Source organism: Elephantulus edwardii, unplaced genomic scaffold, assembly GCF_000299155.1.
Source record: "Elephantulus edwardii isolate Elephantulus edwardi_28Jun2011 unplaced genomic scaffold, EleEdw1.0 scaffold00025, whole genome shotgun sequence".
In the NCBI taxonomy this organism is placed as follows: domain Eukaryota; kingdom Metazoa; phylum Chordata; class Mammalia; order Macroscelidea; family Macroscelididae; genus Elephantulus; species Elephantulus edwardii.
In genome coordinates, this window is record NW_006399775.1 from 10,269,019 (window position 1) to 10,291,357 (window position 22,339).

Genomic DNA, 22,339 nt, shown 5'->3' on the forward strand with positions numbered 1-22,339 from the left:
GGAGAGAACTATATAAAAAGAAATATATGATTAGGTATTATTGGCATGACAAGGGTCCAGAATAAGAGCTGCATAGTAAAGTGGACTAGAGGGGAATTATATAACAATGAAAGATTTTGTTTTTCACAAAGAGAAAAGCTAAATGGGGAGGGGGGGTCTCAGGGATAAAAATGTGTAATAATGAAAGAAAAAAAAGAGGCATTTTCCCACCTTTAATCACAATCGAGCCCACACATTATTTCTACTGTTTCATCTTCCCAATAATAATTTAAGAGAGTTAGTTAAGAATATGGAAAAAAGAAAATTTCTTCTTGTAGCCTTTCAGGATCTAAATGGTTTCAGAATAGAAAGCTCATCGTTTTTCTCGCTGGCATTTGAACTGAAGGGCAGGGAGGTCTGACGGATGCCTTCAAGGGTGGGCCTGAGTGGCCAAGTGTGCACAGTTGTCATCAAAGACCCTTTTCCAGCCATGGCTTCCTTATTAATGAGGCAGAGGAGATACAGTCCTTTCAAAGAAGGCCCACAAGCAGGGTGAATAATGTATTAAATGATGCAGATTAATTTCTGAAGTGGGAGGATTCTAGTGCTGGTTCAACTCAAATAATTTCCTTTCCTCTACCTCCATGGTCTCCCCTGCTCCCCCACCCCTTATTAGATAGAAATCAATTCAGGTTAATTTAAGAAGCATCTTTACTAAAACCATACACGACTAGTGAAAAGTTCAGTTCATTTGTCATTCAAAGCATTGTGTGCCTTATATTAACAATCTGATCAGCGCTTTCTGAAATGATTTTAGTAGGGAAACAGGAAGGTTACCTGGAGCTGGAAGAACTGCCTTCTAAACAGGCAGTTTAGAAGGGAGAGGACCCTGCAGTGGAGTGGAAGAGAGCACCCTCATGCGGGCATCCTAACATTTCAGGTAGGAATGGAGGGACACTAACAGGGATTTAAGGCTTTGGCTCCACGACTGCAACCTTGTAAATGCCAAAAATGTGTCAGAAGTATCCACTCTTGATTTGATTGCTGTTATTATTGCTATTATAATTATTATAAGGGATTATGAGGGCTGAGGAAGGGGATTTCAAAATGGAAAGAAAGAGGAATCAGTGATGCAATTTTTCTACGTTACAATTTTGTCAAAATTCCTTCATAGCAGCTGCGAGTAAAATAATCTTGTGGCCTAAAGCAGTGAGGATGAAAAGACACGTTGACTAGACTAGAAATCCTTTCTTCTGGAAACCTAGTCTCTTTATAGAAGTCCAGCTTCCTGCTCCACCTTTGCTCTCTCTCTGCTCCCCCACATCCTTACCACATCCCAGGAGGGAGAGAGAAAAGGAAAAAAAGGATAAGAAAGCGCTGTGCCCATATGGGTACCCCAGTTTGGCCCACCATTAGTGGAATTCTCTGTTTCTAGACAACAGTGCCTGGTAGTTGCTGTATAATTAAGTCCTATCTGCCTGTGAATAATAAGAAGGGTAAATTTGGGTTTCACTGCAATGAAATACAAGCTGCAATTAAGACTTGCGAGTCCAGGATTTGCAGTCTGTTAGGCCCTTCACCGAGCCTCACTGCCTCTTGGCCTCTCATGCCCTCTTAGCTCTTAGTTCTCATCCCTGGTGTAGGCAGGCCAGGCTACTCAGAGCCCCTCAGCTTCCTTGATGAATAAATGTAACCATTATTATTCTACTCCTCTCCCTCCCTTTCCTGTCTGCCCACTTTCCCTGCCCCAGGCTCTCTGGAGAGCACAGACAGTTCATTCAGAAGCATAACAAGCCAGCTGATTGGCTGAAGGGTTTAACGAAGTGATTTGAGAGCATCACTGAATCATAATACATTATTTATGAATAGAATTTCTTCCAAGATGTTCACTCACCTCAACCCCCACTCTCTCCTCCCTGGAGTTTTAGGAAATGCATCCACTTGTATATGAAGCCAATCTCTGGCGGTGTCAAATATAGCGTTAGATAATATGCATAGCCCTGCAGAGTGGCTACTAAATGACAATGAATGGATCTTTAGAATTTGTTGATTTATACAGATGGAGCTCAGAGTTTTCCCTTAACAGGAAAGGGAAGAGTTGTTTATCCTAACTCATTCGGAGAAAGCATGCGTCACAGAAGGTCATACCAGATCCAGGATGGTTCTTTCCAAACAAAGGAACCTGAGAATTCCCCAGCGTTTCCCAGTCTCCAGGACACATCCACATTATATTTCCCCTGTGTTGCTTTTGTCCTTATTACCCAGGTGCTCTCTCTAGTAGGAAATCTTCAGCTGAGATTGCAGGGCAGAGACCAGTCAGGCGACCACAGAGCCCTGCGTCTCTCAGTGTCTATCCTGTTCCTACTGTTATTAGTTGCCATGACCTGATTCTGATTCATGCTGAACCTAAGCATATGGAGCAAGAGGTTCAACAGGATTCTCAGGGCTGTGCTTGCTTTTAAACAGAGAGCTGGGCTTACCCTCTGAAGTGTTCCTGGGAGGGTTTGAAGCACCAACATTTGGCCAACGCGCTTAAATGTTTGCATTAACCAAACTAAATTGATGACACTGAATAGTTTCTAACCACAGCGACCCTGCAGATGAGACCTTACAGAACTGTTGGTAGGATTCGTGAGGCTGTTCATCTTGACACTAGACTGCCACACTTTTTCCCCTGTAGGGTGAATAGTGGGCTCGAGCACTGATCTGTTAGCAGCTGAGTACTAAAGCACTGTATTTCCAGAGATCCCTGGTGCTACTTCAAACTAATGCCACTATTTTCAAGTTACTTTCCCACTATAGGAAACCTTCTAACAGGTTCCCAGGCGGTAACCCTTTATGGCAAGGGAATGCCCATTTTTCTTCCTTGAAGCAGGGGTGAATTTGAACCACTGACATTTTGGTTGTAGCTGTTAGGTGCCATCAAGTTGACACTGACTCATTGTGACCTTATGCACAACAGTTAGAAACGTTACCCTATCCTGTGCCATTCTCATGACATCTGTCCAGTTCAAGCCCATTGTTGTTGTCACCATGTCAATCCATTTCCTTGAGGTTCTTCCTCCTTTTAGTGACCCTCGACCTTTCCTAGAGTGATGCTTCTCTCTCTAAGGACTGGTTTCTCCCAAAAATATTTCAAAGTGAAACAAATTTTCACCGTCATTGTCTTTAAGGAGCATTTTGGTTGCATTTTCTTCAAGATAGATGTGTTTGCTTTTCTGACTGCCCATGGGATATTCTGTAGTCTTCCCCAAACATCACAGTTCAAAGGCCTGTTGGTTAGCAGCTCCGTATTTGTACCACTTTGCTCTAGAGGTGGTAAAGATGGAAGAAGGCAGAAAGGCATGGCTTGACTGCTGTGTTGTTAGGTGTTAGATCAACTCTGACTCATGGTGACCCTGTATGTACAACAGAATAAAACACTCTCTGGCTGCACCCTACACTGTCCTCCCAATTTCCACTGTGCCTATGTGTATTGTCACAGTCATTGTGTCAATCCTTCTCACTGAACCTCTTCTTCTCTTTTGCTGACCCTTTACTTTTCCCAGTACAGTAAAAGGAATATATTGGAGTTTGGGTTTCCAATTTTACTTTGAAGTCTACTATTTGAAAAACTCTTATTTTTACTACAAAAGTCCTCTAGTGAAAGAGTTCAGAGAAGAGATAACAGCTTACTTCTGTCAGGATTCAGAGGGTCATCTTGATTATTTCTCTATTGCCTCAACATTTGAATATTGTTGTTATGTGCCATCAAGTTGCCTGTGATTTACAGCAATCCAATGTACAAAAGCACTGAAGCCGATCCTATCCTGAGCCAGTCTTACTGACTCCAACAATCTTCCCAAATTATCCAGTTATTGTGTTAATCCATCTCGTCCAGGGGCTTCCTTTCCTGCACTGTCCCTCCACCCTTCCAAGCATAGTGTCCGTATCCAAAAACTGGTCTCTCTTGGCCATGTACCAAAGTCTGTGAGATGGAGCTTCAAAATACTAGCCTCCAAGGAATAACTTTGTTTCACAGTCTCCAAGTCAGATAAATTTGTTCTCTTGGCAGTCTATGGTATATTCAATACTCTTCTCCAGTATCACAACTCAAAGGTATCAATTCTTCTTCTCTTATCCTTAGTCATTGTCCAGATTTCTGATGCATAGCAAGTAATTGCAAAGACCATGGCTGGATCAGGAGCACTTTAATCTCTAGATTGACATCCTTATTCTTCAATACTTTGGAGAAGTTGCTGACAGCAGACTTCCCCAATGGAACTCATCTTTTGATTTCCTGACTGTTGGTGCCAAGACTGATTGTGGAGCTGAGCAAACTGTAATTGTTAACAATCTCAATCTCTTCTTCATCTATCATCATGCTGCCAGTTGGCCCAGTGGTGAGAATCTTTGTCTTCTTGATGTTGAGCTTCAATCCATATTGAAGACGATTGACCTTCTGAAACAAACGTTTCAGGTCTTCCTTGGTTTCAGCAATCATGGTTACCTCATTTGCATATAGTAGGTTGTTGACGAGTCTTCCTCCAGTCCTGGTATCACATTCCTCCTCATAAAGCCCAGCCTCTCAAATGATCTGCTCCACATACAGATTAAAAAGGTACTGAGACAGGACACATCTCTGACAAACTCCTTTCCCAATTTTGAATCATGCAGTGTTTCCTTGTTCTGTTCTGAGGACCGCTTCCTGGTTCAAGTATAGGTTTCTCATGGGCACAATCAAGTCTTCTGGGATTCCCATTATTTTCAAGTTTAAATACAATTTGTTGTTATCCACAGTCAAAATGTCTTTTCCATATTTAATGAAACAGAAATAGATATTCCTCTGCCCTTTTAGTCAAGATCCATCTAGCATTGGTGATACTAAAAATAACAGCAGTAATATGAATATCCTCAAATGTGGACTTGAAGAACTAGATCACAATGCTGCTTAGGATGCAAGCTTTTTAAAACAGGAGTTGCTAGTGTGACAGTTTGCTGGTATTTAAAGTATTCTTTGTAATAGTTATTTGGATTAGTTTGAAGAGATGTGGCAGAGATAGTCTCATACATACAGCCCCTGTTCCATCCATCCACCTCTTATCCTTACCTCTCTAATGGAAAACCAAGTGCTAAAAACCAAACCAAGTGGCACTGGGTCAGTTCTGACTTATAAGATCCCTTGTGTATTGGCAAGAACTCTGCTACACAGAGTTTTCAGTGGGTGATTATTTTCATGTTTATCTATGTTTTATTGAATATACACATGCTTTTGACTATGTAGGTCATAACAGATTTTAGATAGCATTGCAAATGAAGGGAATTAGTAAACACATAATTGTATTCATGTGCAACTTGTTCTTGGCTCAAGAGAGACTCATTCCAACAGATAAGTAAATACTTTTCAAGTGTTTCCCCCACAGATCTTCTGGTTGGACTCAAACCTCCATCGTTTGGGTCAGTAAATGAATGCTTAAATGTTTGTTTGACCCAGGGGTAAGTAGGCATCTAAATAGATGTTCTCACTAGGTGTGTGACTTTCAAGGCTTTGCTTTCAGTGAGAGTAAGAATCGTGCCTGTAGTATAGATCCCATACAAACATATTAGGGAAGTAACTCTAAGGTACAAAGCGCACAGTTTGCAGGTGCATTTTGTTATGGGTTGAATTGCACAGCTGGGTCAATTCCCTTTGACAGCCTGCCTTTAAATTTTACATTGCCACCTCAGGATTCTATCTCTTGGCATGTTAAAATCTAAAAAGTTGCTGGCATGTATTTAAAATATTCTCAACCCAGATGGTAGTAGTAAGAACTGAACTGTGGGTTGTTTAGTGAGAAAGCCCCAGACAATAGCTGTACAAACACTAGCACACTAATCATGTATATATTCTGATGATGTTTCAGAGCCCTATTTAGATTCTTTTAATCAGTAGTCAAGATATCAAAAATTATAATGGCTATACCTAGATGTAGAATGGTTTAAAATATCCATTTGATTTTAGAAAATGTAAAAATATCACCTCAAGAACATTCCATAATTTGAAGTACACTAGATCAGTCATGCTGTATTCTAAAATATGTAACAAAATAAATAATGCAGAAATCTCTTTATCTGAGTAGATTTTTGACAAACAACAAGCAAATTATTTTTTTAGGATAATGGCCAGAATTTCTTTTTCTTAATTGAAGATTTTATTTTGACAAAGGTTAACTTACAATATAGTTCAAAAGACTAAATGTTGATGTTGTGTATTTGTACATACACTATTAGTATGAAAATGATAATGAGTCTGGGAAATCCACTTGCTTTCACTATGCACTTCATGCAGATAGGTACCAAGACTACAAAATTTTTACCCCTTGTGCCACTGTGCCATGCTATCAAATTAATGTTAAAATATGTATGCTCTAACTTCTGATTTATATGATCAGTGACAAATAGTAAAAAGGACAGGCATGCCATAAAATTTATGGATGGAGTGATGGCATGCACAATGATGTCTCATAAAGAAGAAAGGGGGGAGTTGTTTATTCTGGTGGACTCATGAAGTAAAATACAGATAGACTGACTTGGTAGCTGCGTGCCCAGAATTCTTCCATAAACATCCCACAGTGCACCCTGTTGTACAACAGCCATACATTAATTAGAGCATTCAGCAGACACTGCAATGTGTTACACGCACCCAAGTGCATCTTCATTTTTCACATGCAGGGCTTCACTAATTAAAATCAGCTTTGCAATTAAATGTGGAAAATTGTGTTAAACTTTCAAGCATGGATAAAAATTTAATTATTTTTAGAGTTTTTATTTTAATGCAAATGAAATTTCCATCAAAGTGAAACCAGTAAAAAAGGAGGTATGTGTAAGATATTCTATTCTCTCTCTTTCCCTCTGTTTCTTCTTCTTCTCCTTCTCTCTCTCTCTCTCTCTCTTTTTTTTTTTTGGATTATAGATGCTCCTCTCAGTTGCAAGTTGCAATGCTCCACTATCTCTCTGCCAGTACCTGGCTCTGTTCCAAAGCTTTTAGTGAGTGCTATCTGTCAAGGCATGAATAATACAGCCCCTAGGCTGTTGGCAGAATCCAAATGAGGCATACATCAGGAAGCAAGCACTCGACTTTAGCTCCAGAACATGCTCCAGTGAAGACAAGCAATTATTCACCCGGGGCTGCCGCCATGGCAATCACACTGTTGGGTGAAAAGGTATACGAAATTAAAAAAAGAGAGAAAGAGAGAGAGGGAGGATCTAAATAAGAAATCTGGCATAAGAAGCCAGAGAAAATATAGTAATATTTCAATAAAAAGATGTTGTCATTTGAGACTTTTAATTTTAAAGATTGGTGATAAATTGATTTTTACTTAGTCTTTTCTTAATTGAACAAGATTTAGATATAATGGTGAAACACAGGTCCTTGGGGTATGTGGAGAGTGCAAAAAGACTCTAAAGCTAAAACTTGGGTCAAATATTTTACTAGAATACTATTCTCAACAAACAAAATATTAGCAATATTGCTGGGAAAGGATAATGCAAATGTACAACATTTCAGGAATAAATGCAGACAATTTACAAGAGGAACAGAAAAGGAAGAAGATATGTGAAAATAAATTCACTATACTAAGGGCTTTTTTTTTGTACATTGGAGGTATATGCAAAAGTGACTGGGATAATGAGGGTAGGTGTGTCAGAGACAATGAAATTAGCTTGAGATAGAGCAAGGTTCAGAGCTGTTGTACAAAAGGTCACTATTAGTCTCATGTTACTGATGGCACATAACATAGAAATGAAATTATTTCAATTAATTTAAAATATTCATATATATATATAATGAATGCAAGTAAGAATTAAAACTAAATTTCTAACAGATTATTTAGTTTGGACCTTTAATGGACACATTTTGATTGTTCCTATTTATAATTTTTAGGGGGAATTTATAAAAGAAAATATTATAAATAAGAAAGCAATCAACTATTTAACTATAAAATCAGTGCCTAAAAGCAAGTCACATCTTTAACACAAATACTGTATCAACATGAGGGAAAAAAACAAACTTGTTGGGAATATAAGCCATTAAGATTTTCAAACTTACTCAAATGTTAAAAAGTAGATTTTGCACATATGCCTTGGATCTAACCATTTTAGTAAGTCTCTTATTATCTGTTTATGCAACATTCTGGATTAGTGACATCCCTTATCAGACATATGAGCTGTCATAAAACAATTAAAGATGCAGAGTGTTAGATGGGTTCTTTTTCCTAACAAGTTCTGACCCTTTTATAAAAATGTCACTCTTAGGTGGGAGGGAAGTACCGGCAGGATTAACTGAGACCCTGGGCCCCCAGCCCCACGGACTTGTGCTTTTGTCAGCAGTCAGTATTTGGGTGAGTTCAGCAGTAGCAGTGGGCACTTGTCTAACCCTGTTGCCCTGCTGGTACACACACTTAGCCATGTACTTTGGATTTAGCTTTTCTAATCTAGACACCTTCCCTGGAGCCTTTCCTGAAGATACATTATTCACGGAAGGTCAGGAGGAGAACCACAACAACTTCTACAATGTCAAGCTGGATGACTCCCAAGACTTCTATTTACTTTTTCCTTACCATCCATCTACTAAAACATAACTGCAGACACATGGAGCTTTTCTTTCCTCTGATGGGATTTTTGAATACTTCCCATCACAAGCCTGTGCATAATGGGAAAGGAAGTAGGTGAGAGAATGGAGGGTGAAGAGAATGGGAGAGATTCATGATGTTCAAACTTCGCTCCCTCATCTCCAACTCCAACTCCACAAAGTTGCAAACGACCCATTGCTGACTCTCCAGCAGTTTTCTGAGGCTGTGAACCTCACAGATGGAGACTGTTGATCTTTCCCCTAAGGAGCTTCTCATAATTTGGTTTATGCATCTCTGAAATGAAACTCTGTGATTGGTGCTGACTTTTAAGACATGTGAAAGTCTCTAGCTAACTCTAGACAAAGTCTAAAAAAATATTCAGAATGCACACAGAGAAGTAGAATATGTTGAGCCACACACACAGAGCAATATATGGGAAAGTTCAAGCTAATATTTTTAATTTCTAGTGTGAGAAAGACTTCTGATACTAATTGCAAATTTCATGGTGTATTTTTCATTTATATATGAATAATATAAAACTTCAGTTGGGGAAAACAAACGGCACACATTCATGTGTCATGAGATTAATGACATTTCTTGCAAAAAATACTGATAAGAAGCCTGGCCTTGATCACTTGTATTAGAGCATACAAATGTTAACTTGGATGCCAGCTGCAGAATATATGGGAATTCAAACTTGTTTATCTTTGGTGCCAAAGGGGTTTGTTTCATCTGAGGAATTGGTATAATCTGTTTATTATATAATTGGAACCATATAATTCTTCCTGTCCTTTTTTTGCTTTGTTTGCCACGAAAATAAGAACTAAATTTATTACCATGTTAAACCAGGACATACTCTGTTATGTCCTGGTTTTCTGGGATAATTTAGAAGCTCTGGTGGTGCAGTGGTTAAAATTTAGCTCCTAATCAAAGGGTAGTAGTTTGCACACAGCAGCTGCTCTCAGGGAGGAGGATAAGGCAGTTTGCTTTCATAAAGATTTTCATCCTTTGAAGCACTATGAGCAGTTCTACTTTGTCTTAGTATGAGTTGGAATCACTTGGTGGTGGTGAGCTCGGTTAGGCTGAACACATGCTTTCAGTTTCTTTGTTATTCTTAGTTTATCTTTTTTATTTAATTTAAACTGTTGTGTTGTACATATGTTTACTATCAATTACTTAATTTTTTTCACTACTTACTATAATGAGTGATGAATACAAATAAAAATCTCTATTAATAAAGTATCATTTTTTTCAAAGACACAATTTATAAAGGCACGGAAATCTAATAAAGATAGGTGTTATAAAGTAAACACACCACATCAAGTAATAAAATCTTAACAACTCAACCAAACCCACTACCATCATGCAATATAATTTTATCTCCTACTCACCTCCCCAAACTTAACAAGATCTTAAATATTGAATTTTCTCCCCAAAAAGTATTGTTCTATGACTGTTTTATTCTCTGTTATTGCTGATATTTTTACAAACCTACTACTCTTTCTCTATTATGCTGGTGGAATGGAGGTCGGACCAATTATAAGTTTAGCAAATATTATAAAGAATCAAAACACTATTAAGGATGCATAATTAAGAACAAAAGCATATTATAGTATATGTCTTGTAAAGTAATAAAACAATGTATGAAATAATTTTCTCAGCAATTTTTTTTTATGTTAGAAAGGGACTAAGTTGTTAGGGTCATTATATCACTTGAGAATTACAGTTTTATAAAAATTGATTTGTTTTACATTTGATTCCTCACGTCTGCCTCAAGTTATTTTTTGCATATTCAAAAAGATACTTCAACATATTAAAATGACACATTTTTACTAGTTATGAAAAGATGTCTGATATGAAGAAAGTGAAGTTATGACCATGCATGCAAGGGAATGAAGGGGGAAAAAAGAAAAAAATCTTTACTACTGGACCGATAGGAAACGTAACAGATGGGGTGGGGGGGGAAAGTATGGTTAAAGATTTTAAAAGGCAAGTGATTCCACTGGAAAAACTCTCACACTTGCCTATGATTTTTAAGAAGCCTCGTGGGGAAGAGTAAGTACTGAATATCTCATGAACAGTTAAGAAGAAAAAGATATATCTTTGAGAAAATGCAGCCAGAGTGCTCCTTAGAGGCAAGGACAGTGAAGCTTCATCTCACATATTTTGGGTATGTTGTTGTTAGGTGTCATTGAGTTGAATATGAACCACAGTGATCCCATCCGTAACAGTTCTTAATTCTGCCTGTCGTGTGTCATCCTCATAATTTCCAATACACTTGAACCTGCTGCAGTAGACACCATGCCAATCCATCTTGTTGGGGGTGTTCCTCTCTTTCAGTGACTCTATCTGTTGTTGGGTGTTGTTGAGTCGAGTAAGACTTGTAGTAACCCTATGAAAAAAGATCTAAACCTAGTTCTGTCCTGCACCATCCTCACACTTCTGGACACACAAGAGTCCAGTGCAGCAGTCACAGTGTCAGTCCACCTTGTTGAGGGTCTTCCTTTCCTTCCTCAAACCTCCATTTTTCCTCCTTCTCCAAGGAATAGCAACATGTCCAAAGTATGTGAGGCAAACCTTTTTCTTACCTCCAAAAGAGCACTCTGGCTGCCCCACCTCCAAGACGTATCTGTTCTTTTGGCCATCCATAGTCAAAAGCATCAATTCTCTTTCTGTTGTCCTTATTCATTGTCCAGATCTCGGACACATAGCTAGTAATCGGGAAGACTCTGGCATGAATCAGACTCACCTTGGTCCTCAAACTGACATCACTACTCCTCAATACTGTGGAAAGGTCCCTGATGGCAGATTTTCCCAGTGCAATGTGTTTCCTTATTTCCTGAGTGCTCTCAACAAGGGTGTTAATTGTGAATCCAAGCAAGATGAAGCTGTTGACATTTTCAATCTCCTCTCCATCTACCATGACATGTCCTATTGGTCCAGTGGTAAGAATCTTTGTTTTCTTGATATTGAGACACAATCTATACCAAAGGCTGTATTCTTTGATCTTCTGCAACAAGTGCTTCAATTCCTTCTCACTTTTAGCAATGCTCCTGTTAGGAGGGGCTAATCCATATAAAGAAACTTTACGCTTGGCAAAGTGGAAAGTCAGCAAAAGAAAAGTAGTCCCTCAATCAGATAGATTGACACAGTGACTGCAGTAATGGGTTCAAGAATGTCAGAGACGATGAGGATGGCACAGGATAGATAGGTCAGGGTTCAGATCTGTTATTCATAGGATCTCTATGAGTCATGCTTTCCTGGTTGGCACGTAACAACACAAGAACAACATTTCTGCATCTCAGCAGGAATTTAACAGCAAGCACAAAAGTTACAATAGCTTTTGTGGAGTGTGTGAATGAACTTATGTATATAAACAAATAACACTGTAAAACCAGGAAACCAAAGCCTAGGGTTATTGAATTCTTACAAATTTAATGGATCAATAATAATAAAAGGATAAGAACGATACATGTTACATTGACTGTTCTTTTAATTTAAGATATATGAGAGGAATTCTGTTAGTTAAAAATCATGAATAATATGTAGACTACACCAAATAAAACTGAAAAATCTTTGTGACTTTAATGAGGTTTCTCTTAAGAGAAAGTTTATAACATGACATCATTTTAACTTGTTGTCATTTGTTATTGTGTACCATCCAGTTGGAACCAACTTATACTAGTTTTAGAACAGTAATTAGTTATACATGCCAAAATCTGCACAGTCTCATTTTAAAAGGGAAGAAGCTATAGTCCTTAGATATTAACTAACTTGCCTGAAGTCTCTCAAATCATTAGCAACAGAAAGGAAACTAGAACCAGAGCCTCTTTGTTGGTATACCATGTAGATCTATTAATCATTTCAATGTTGCAGTCTCATAAGGACAAATACTGCATGAAACCATAAATTGTAGGATGAGAATGAAGATTCAAGGAGGGGGGGAGGGAGAGTGAAAGCAGAGGGGTAAGGATGGGCAGGAAGGGGGATTAATCATAGGGTCTTATAATTTGACTGGGGTGTGGTTGAAGGCATGATAAAAAACAATGTATTCGAACTTTGTAAATAAACTAGTATGAATGAAAAAAAACCCATATTAATTCTGTTGATCCTGCAATTGACCAAATATGATGCCATTTCCTACTTAAAATAAACTATACCTGAGGTAAGTGTAAAAAAAAAAGAAAAACAATGATTCTTATAATTACTGATGAGAATAAGAAATTGCTTTATATTGAAAACTTTTTTGTTGAAAATTTTTGAATTTTAATGTTTCTGTGTCTCTTCTTTAAAATTCTACTCAAATAGCTCCTTTAAAGATGGAGGAGACAAGTCTCAGGCAATCTAAACACACTACTTGGCTGACAACAAATTGAAGCTTGATTTTAATATTCAGGATTTTTTTCTTACATTAGTATTATATCCTAAAAGAAGATGACAGTAAAACATATTCAAGACACACCTACGCTAACTTTAAGAAATGCAATTTTAAAAGAAGAAAAGATACCTCATAGATATATGTGGCTATGTATCTCATAAGGACCCATTACTAAGTGTCTTCTGTTTCAATATGTACCTTCGTGGAATTAAATTTGCTTAAGATATAACATTGAGTTCTAATGGAATTTTCCTAATTTTTCTTGAGAAATTTGTGATTCTGAAAAGTTATCTAATTAATATCATTGAGTTGAATATAATAACAATTTCCTGTGGTAACATTATAAAGTTTAACTACTGACCAATCAAGAGATAATAAGGGGAAAATTAGATTTTGCTTGATTTACCAACTTGTTTTCCACCGAAAATGTAAAACAATGAATATTTTTAAATTCTAGATTTAAGTCTTAAAAGGAGTTATTTACATTACATACTTCAATAATTTATTGCTTTATGAAACAATAAAAAATTAAATTTACTGATTTAAGTTATTAAATTTTCCTTAAAATATTCAGTAGTCCATCACTCCCTGGGAATATAGCAGACAGTCTGAGAACTATCTTATGGTGAATGCTCATTAAAAATCCCCTGCCTCCTTAAATGCTAGCATGTGGACTTTTGGAGTAATTTGTAATTTTCCCCTTGATTTTGCTAAGGGACAATCAGAATAATTGCTTGATTTCCCCCATAAATTAGTGTTCAGCTTAAAAGGAAATAAAAGAGAAGGCATTGAGAAAGGTCACCCTGAGAAGCTGCAGCCACACCTGCTTTGGAATCTGAGTTTTGATTATGTGTCTGGTTTCTGGTGGCTTGTTGTATGGGAATAACCTTAGTCTTAGCAACCTGCTTTGTGAAAAACCAGTTAAAAAAAATTATTGCAACCTATAGACATTTCTAACTCACCTTAACTGAAACCTTTCTGTTGAAAGGTAAATTGCATTTGCATTATAAAGAAGAAAATGCTTACTTAGAAATAAAAGGGAGGAAAAAAACCCTCCAAAGATTTATCTGTGCCTGACTTCCAGTCACAAGTATGTAAGGTATGATTTTTTTCTATAAAGCATTTTTTTACAGTAATTATTCAACCACATTGTTTTCTCCATGTCCTTTATATTCTTCATTGTTGAAGACACTAAATCACAGTGTTTATGAGGATAATGTCATCATTTAAGACACACAGTCTCATTAACCTTATGTGTCCTGGACTTTCCCCTCCTGATGTAACCTCATCTGGCAGTGGCTTAGGTGCCAAGCGAAGACTTTCTTTCCCATGCCGAACTCTGCTCCATTACTGATGCCTGGCTAGTACCCAAAGGTCAATAAGGCCACACTTTAATTTCTCATCCATGATTGACCGTCCAGCAGCTACCAACATGAGAAAATTGGTGAGTAGAAAGAAGCCTTCTCAAAAAAACAACAGGGAGTATTTCTAGTGAGTATGCATGCTGTGTACAGTAAATGTACACGGGGTGGTGTGGGGGATGAATTTAAAACTAGTCTTAATTTGATCATTGGTATATCACAAAATCTGCCCCAAGAAATAGTCCAAAAGGCTTTTGTTTTGAAAACCTACACAAAAGTAAAATGGTTGAGTGCACATTGGAGAAGAAAAGGAAAACATCATACATATATTGTTTCCCAAGGTCATTTGATCATTCATTAACATCATTTGGTTTGAGTCTCTACATAAGGGCATTTTATGCAATAAGGTTAGCAAGTCCTTTCCTTTAACGTGGGGGAAAAAAACGCAGGCATTACCTTCTGTGTCTTGCATATTTGCCACTAACATGACCACTGCCATCACAGCCAGGAGTGGGACAGCTGCAACAGGAAAGAATTCATTACACAGGTGTCGGTGTGCTGCAGGCAGATTAGACTGAAAGCTTCAGTGGGCATTAGAGAGAAGGGCAACAAAGACAGGAGAGAGAAATCAAATATCTGAAAGGAGGGGGGAAATTAAGGGATGCTTTTTATTAGCACGTCTCAGGGGAATTAATTTCATCAGTGCAGCAGGGCATGAGCAAACCGCCAATGAACTTGAAAGTGCATTATACCCATTAAAAGGCATGAATTTTCTAAATTGCTAATGGGGATACATTTTACCCGCAGAGCACTAACCTGAACAGCTCTTGTATGGCTGGTTCCACGGGAACTGCAGAGAGATGGAAAATATATAAAAATTTATCATCTATTACAAGTGCACCTCTTCTACAGAAAATTACTGAAAAGGTTGTGTAAAAGCAGGGGTCAGAATGGATCGTGCAAAGAGAGAGATGCTACGGGATGAAGGTCACCCCGAACTTGGCCTCCAGTGATTTAGTGAAGCAGCGAACATACCTCGAACACCTTTGGAGCGTGTGCGATGGCGCTTCTCCTCAGGATCCACCTCCATCTGGGAATAGATTAGCAGGCAGTCAATGCTCTTATTCTGCATGCACAGACTATCAATGCACGGAGCCCTGCGTTCTTCCTGGCATTTTATTGACAGTACTTTAATCCTCTTTCCCTCTGTAAAGGGAAGCCCTCTACAAGGCTGGGAGTGGGGAAGACAAGGGTCAGACAATCTAAAGGTATTATTTTAACATAATAAACGAAACTTTGGTCTCCCAGGGACCGTTTAATCAGGAGGCCCCGTATTCTGTAACAGGACAGACTTTGATGAACCTTGAGGTTCAAGGTTGTTATTCTCTTTCAAAGGATGTAATTATAATACAACTGGGGTGCTTCTGAGATATTCTTTGTATCACGAATAAAATAGAGATGCCTACAAAGCTTTTAGGACAGTGAAAATAATGAAAATTAAAAGTAAAATTAAAATAAGTAAAAATAACCTAGATTCTCTTTGTAACTGAAAAGACTAATATGATGCAGCCTTTACATGGAAAGGAAGGAGACAGCGAAATTTGGGAGAGTTGGAAAGCTGGAACTCGAGACTACTTTGTTTTTTCTGGGATGCACAAGTTTGGTTTTTTGTTGTTGTTTTTTTAAATTATCTAATATTAGAAAACCTTTTCATTTTCCTGCTCTGACAGGTTTTCATCTTACACATGCTCTGATTTTCTGAGCTTTTCCTGCCATCAAGTCCACCCCAAGTCATAGTGACCCTCTCTAGGACTTCTGAGGTTGTAAATCTTAGGCAAGAAGATTAGCCTTCTCTCTCCCTTAGAGCTGTTAGCGAATTCAAACCATTGCCCTTTTAGTCAGCACCTAACACACTATGCACTGTACCACGTAGTTTAAAAAAAAAAACCACATCCCAAACTTTCAAATTAATTATCATTGAATGGGAGGTGGATCATTGCTGACCTTCCAACATGTTTTCAAGGCTGTAAATTGCATAGGAGTGTGTCTCTCATTTTTCTTGCTTGGAGTTACAGGTAGTTTGAAAAGGTAGAGAGGTATTCCACTGTGTGGATGTACCATAGTTTTTCTATCCAATTGCTTATTGATGTGTACTTGGGTTGCTCCCATCTCTTTTATATTGTGAATAAGGCATCATTAAACATGAATGTGCATACATCTTTTTGATTTGTGGCTCTTATTTCTTTAGGGTATATTCCAAGTAGTGGGAACTTGTAAATTATTACACAACATGGGGGAGCCTTAAGGACCTTATGCTAAGTTAAATATCTCAGTCAGCAAAAGATAAATAATACATAAAGCCACTAATATAAAATAGGACAGACCTGGGGGGAGGGTTGGCAAGGAATTAGGGAAAGAGCAGATAGATAATAAACACTGCATTGGAACAGACGAGGGGAAGAAATGTTTGAAAGGAATATATGATTAAGTATTGTATGCATGGCAAAAATGTGGAATAAGGGGTGCATTGCAGGGTGGCCTAGAGTTGGGAGAGGGAAGGGGAGAGGAAATGTGGAACAACAAATAAATTAAAAAAAATTGAAAAAGCAATAAAAACTAAAAAAAAGGTAAAGAGGTACAGCTTTTAGATTGTGTGACTAAAACTCCCTGTACTGTAGGTAATACACTGCCAGCCCACATCATGAGGGTTGAACTCAATAGTTGCTCCATAAGAGAAAGATGGGAAATCTCTTCCCGTGTGATTTACAGCCTCTGAAATTCACTGGAGCGCCAGCTATAAGTTGGTGCTGATTTAATAATATATAAGATCAACAACAACACATCTCTTAGAAGGTGTTTTTGGTGTTTTTTTTTTTCTTTTTACTGTAGGGTGATAAGTTACATTACTGTCTAAAGCCCGGAATATATATCTTACTATGGTTAACTAAACTGTCGGCTTTCTTTTAGAGACCTACATCAATTACATATAGTAACTAGAAATTATCTTATACATCAGAGAATAAAAAGCATTTTCATGTATTATTTGACCACATAACAATTATACGAGGGAGGTATATTTATGGTATATAATTTACAGATAAAAAGACCTGAAATTCAGTTCATCTTACTTGTGCTAGATAATCTACATTCTAAATAAAAGGTGTTATATTGGGCCCCTGAAACCAAGTCATCTATTTGTTTTCAAATGCCATCTTTAAACTTCAAGAACTTCTTTCCACTTAGATGACATTGGGATAATTTATGCATGCCAAAACTGTGTAGTAGGAGAATACGATATAACAAAATAGAGAAGCTTATAAGTAATAGTGAAAATGACAGCCCATCTTGACCTAATTATAGGATGACAACATTCTTATCTATAATTTCTTTGCCATAACCAATATGGTTACAACTGAATCTTTACATAGAAGAGGAGTAAACCATAAAAGGTTATCTGTACATAATTTAGGGAGCTCTGGTGGCCTACTGTTAAGGAGCTGTGCTGTTGACCCAAAGGCACAGGTTCAAATCCACCAGCTGCTCCACTAGATGGACAATCTCCTCCTATGAAATATATTGTTTTTAAAAACCTGCTGGAGGGTCAGCTATGGGTCAGTTCCAACTCTACAGTTACGCTGTTGTTGTTAGGTGCTTTCGATTTGACTATGACTCATATGGTACATAACAAAAACAAATATGCAAATTGGGTTGGACCCAGTCCCTTTAGAGTTGTACTGCTAACTCAAAGGACATATCTCCCTGGTGGTTTGAATCTATATCATCAGCTCCTCATAATCATTCTCCCCCTGCATGATTTATATCCTTTAAAATCCACTGTGTAGCTCCTCATAGTCTTTCACCCCCTGGGTGAGTTATATCCTTAAAAATCCACCTTGTAGCTAAGATAGTTTTAACTCAACAGTAATCATCAGAGAGAGAGAGAGCGACATCCAGAGCAAGAGCGAGAGTGAGAAATTATCACACCTATACATCAAAGCAATACTCTCCAGGGATGTGTCCTATCTCCATGCCTCTTCAATCTATATGCAGAACAGATCATCGGGGAGGCTGGGCTCTATAAGGAGGAGTGTGGCATCAGGATTGGAGAAAAACTCATCAGCAACCTGAGTTATGCAAATGATATAACTTTGCATGCTGAAATAGAGGAGGACCTGAAGCACTTGCTGCAGAAGGTCAAGGACTGCAGCCTTCAATATGGATTGAAGCTCAACAACAAAAAACAAAGATTCTCATGTCTGGACTGATTGACAGCATCATGATATGTGGTAAAAAGATGGAGGTGGTTAACAGCTTTAGTTTGCTTGGGTCCACAATCAACAATTTTGGTACGAGCAGCCAGGAAATCAAAAGACAAATTGCACTGGGAAAGTATGTGGTCAGGGATTGCTCCAGAGTACTTAAGAGCAATGATGTCAGTCTGGAGACTAAGGTGCACCTGATCCAGGTCATAGTCTTCACAATTACATGCTGTGCATCTGAAAGCTGGACAATAACTAGGGATGATTGATGATAGAAAAATTAATGCCTTTGAGCTGTGGTGCTGCTAGGAGAACAAACAGGCTCATCTTGGAGAGGACAAAACCAGGCTGCTCCTTGGAGGCAAGGATTCTGAAGCTTCATTTGACATACTTTTGGGCATGTTGCAAGGAGGGACCAGTCCTTGGACAGGGACATCACACGTGGGAGAGTGGAGGGAAAGCGCAAGAGAGGAATACTCTGAATGGGTTGTATTGACTCAGTGACTGCAGTAATTGGGAGTAGGTGTGTCAAAGACATTAAGATTGGCTCAGGATAGAGCAGGGTTCAGAGCTGTTATACATAGGGTCACTATGAGTCACAAGTGACTCAGTGGCACATAACAAGAACAGCAACATATGAGATGAAGCTTTATCATCATTGCTTCAAAGGAGCAGTCTGTGTACACCTGCAAGACATATCTATTTGTTCTTTGTCAGTCCATGGGACATTCAATAGTCTTCTTCAACACTACAGTCATCATTCTTCTTCTGTCATCCTTAGTCATTGTCCAGCTCTCAGATGCATAGCAAGTGATTAAAATGATGAGAGCCTGAATCAGGTACATGTTAGTCCTCAAAATTACATCTCTGCTTTTCAGTAATTTGGAGAGGTCCCTCACTACAGACTTTTCTAATGCAATACATTTCTTGGTCACCTGACTGCTAGTACCAATTGTCTTATTTATGGATCCAAATAAGATGAAGTTGTTGTTGACAGTTTCAGTCTTTTCTCCAACTTTATGATGTTGCTTATTGCTACAGTTGTGAGAAATTTTAGAAATTCTTTTTGAAAAGTAGAGAGATGGAAAATAGAGGAAGACCCTCAACCACTTGGATTGACAAAGTGACTGTAGCAACGTACTCAAGTATAAAATTGTCAGGTTGGCACAGTATTATGACAGGGTTCATATCTGCTGTTAATAGGGTTGTTATGAGTCATAGTTGACAGCACCTAACAGTAACAATATGGTGTTTAAATGTACTCTTCTGAAACCTTTACCTAGAGCAAAAGGGAATTATTGAAACAGAGCAAGGGAACATGACATAATTTAAAATTAAAAAGGTGTAAATCAGAACCCTATCAGTTCTCCATACCTATGCAATCTGTACACAGAACAAATCATACAAGAAGCTGGATTTTATGAAGAAGAATGTATTAGTGTCAAGATTGGAGGAAAACTTAAACAACTTGCATTATGCAAATGACATAACCTTGTTTGCTTAAAGTGAAAAGGACTTTCAGAACTTGCTGTAGAAGATCAAAGACTACAGCCTTGAATATGGGTTATATATTATCATCTGGAAAATGAAAATCTTCACCATGGGGTCAATAAGCAAAATCATGATAGATGGAGAAAAGATTGAAATTGTCAATTATTTCATCTTACTTGGATCCACAATCAACACCCTAGGTAGTTATTGTTGTTGTTAGGTGTCGTCAAGTAAAGTACAACCCATAGTGGTCCTATGAACAACAGATTTGAAGCCTGTTTTATTCTGTGCCCTTCATAACAGAAGTCATGAAAGCAAAAGATATATCACATTGGTAATATCTGCTCTCAAGGACCTCTCCAAAGTGTTAAATAACAAACATAACATCAATTTAAACATTACGGTGTGCTTGATCCAAGCCATGGTCTTTTCAGTTACTTTATATGCATCTGAATTTTGGACAATGACAAAGAATGACGGAAGAAACAATGCCTTTGAGTTTTGGCGATAGAGAAAAATTATGAATACCCCATGGACTGTCAAATGAACAAACAATTTTCTCTTGGAAAAAGTGTGTCCAGATGCTCCTTGGAAGCAAGGATGGTGAAATTTGTCTCACATATTTTGGACATGTCACTAAGAGGGATCAGTCCTTGGAAAGGGACCCCCTGCTTACAAAGGTGGACAGTCAGTACAAGAGAGGAAGTCTCTAAACAGCATTGATTGACACAGTGATTCTAGTAATTGGTTCAAGTATATCAGAGATGTTGAGTATGTCACAAGATATTACCAGGTCCATATATCTCTATTGTTGAGAATGTTTCTGAGTCTCAGTCAACAGCACATAACAACATATATACTGATGGGCTTAGAGGGTAAGAGTTGTGCTGTCAATCAAAGGCACACGATTCAATTATACGGTTTCTACGAGGGTGAAAGATGAGCAATCTTCTGTGACTTACGGTTTGTGGAAACCTGCTGGAGGGTCAGCTAAGAGTTGATTCTTACTTGACAGTACATATAACAACAACATAATGTTGGGCAGAAGCTGTGATGTTGCTGTAAGTAAGGCATGGAGTGCCAATTGAGAGATCAACCACTCCAACCCAGCAGGCATTCCATGAGAGAAAGATGAGGCAGTGCGCTTCTGTGAAGATTTATAGCATTGGAAATACTGTAGGTGGTTCTTCTCCGTCCTTCAGGGTGACTCTGAGTCAGAATCACCTAATGATAGTGGGTACCATATGTTGAGCACCGGACTACATATTTTATATAAATTATCTCATATAATCTTCACAATTGAGGGAGGTTACTTACTAGAGGGTAAAAGAAATCATAAATCTACTATAATTCAACTAGTATTAGCAGAGGAACAAAAAGATAAGCAGAGCAAAATAAAGCCCAAAACCAGACTTCATTATAGCACAAATTTAATACATGACAAGAGGGATATCTTAGTGGGATGAGGAAAGTATGCTTAGAAACTAAAACTCACTGCCTCCCAGTCAGTTCTCACTTACAGAGGCCCCCACGAGGTTTCCAAAGCTATAAGTCTTAACAGGAGGAGACTCATCTTCCTCCTGCAAAACCACTGGGGGAGATTCAGTCTAGCAGTGCCCCATATGGACTAGGCCACTAAAGTTCCATGGGGAAAGCCTCTTTTATTTAATAAGTTAGCAGTGGAAGAATTACCTATCTATCTGGGGGAAAAAAGAGTTGGTCCCCAAATGCAAAAATATACAAGGATAAATTCCAAGTGGATTGAGAATTTAAATGTCAAAAAGAAAGCAATTCTTCTCCAACCATGTAAGCAATTAGGCATAAGATCAAGTTTTCCAACCCAATACCAGCAGAGAGAAGCTAACTTTACTACACTTTTGGTCACAAATTATCTCCTAAAAGAGAGCCAGTGGCATTATAAATGCAGGTTTATTCATCAGATGCTGTTTAAGCATATGTAGGCAGAGCAGAGAGATTGGCTGAGAAAATGTGACTGGCCCCTCTCCCTACTCGAAAGCTGAGATAAACCTGTGCTCTATTAAAGGAAGCTCAGCACAAATTGCTCTAGAATGGTCCCTCCTCATTTAGAGGTACAACTCTTGTCTCTCCACGAGCACAACTCAGTGCCTTCAAACCTTTGTATCTTTGAGATCTATCTATCTATCTATCTATCTATCTATCTATCTATCTATCTATCTATCTATCATCTATATCTTTCACTACGACCGGATTCTGCATTCCACTTCCTCCTTTTTTAAAAAACCTGAAATATTCAAAGCTGTT

At 38.1% G+C, this 22,339-nt stretch overlaps 1 protein-coding gene across 1 annotated transcript in view; it reads right to left on the bottom strand.

Moving 5' to 3' along the window:
- The window catches only part of MYT1L (myelin transcription factor 1-like), a 288,999-nt gene extending 273,603 nt beyond the window's left edge, over positions 1-15,396 (bottom strand). Inside the window, exons 1-3 of the mRNA XM_006882851.1 lie at positions 15,342-15,396; positions 15,123-15,156; positions 14,763-14,825 (exon numbers count right to left, since the gene is read on the bottom strand). Coding sequence (XP_006882913.1) covers positions 14,763-14,825; positions 15,123-15,156; positions 15,342-15,396 — 152 coding nt within the window. The remainder of the gene's footprint in view (positions 1-14,762; positions 14,826-15,122; positions 15,157-15,341) is intronic.
- Positions 15,397-22,339: the final 6,943 nt, after the last annotated feature.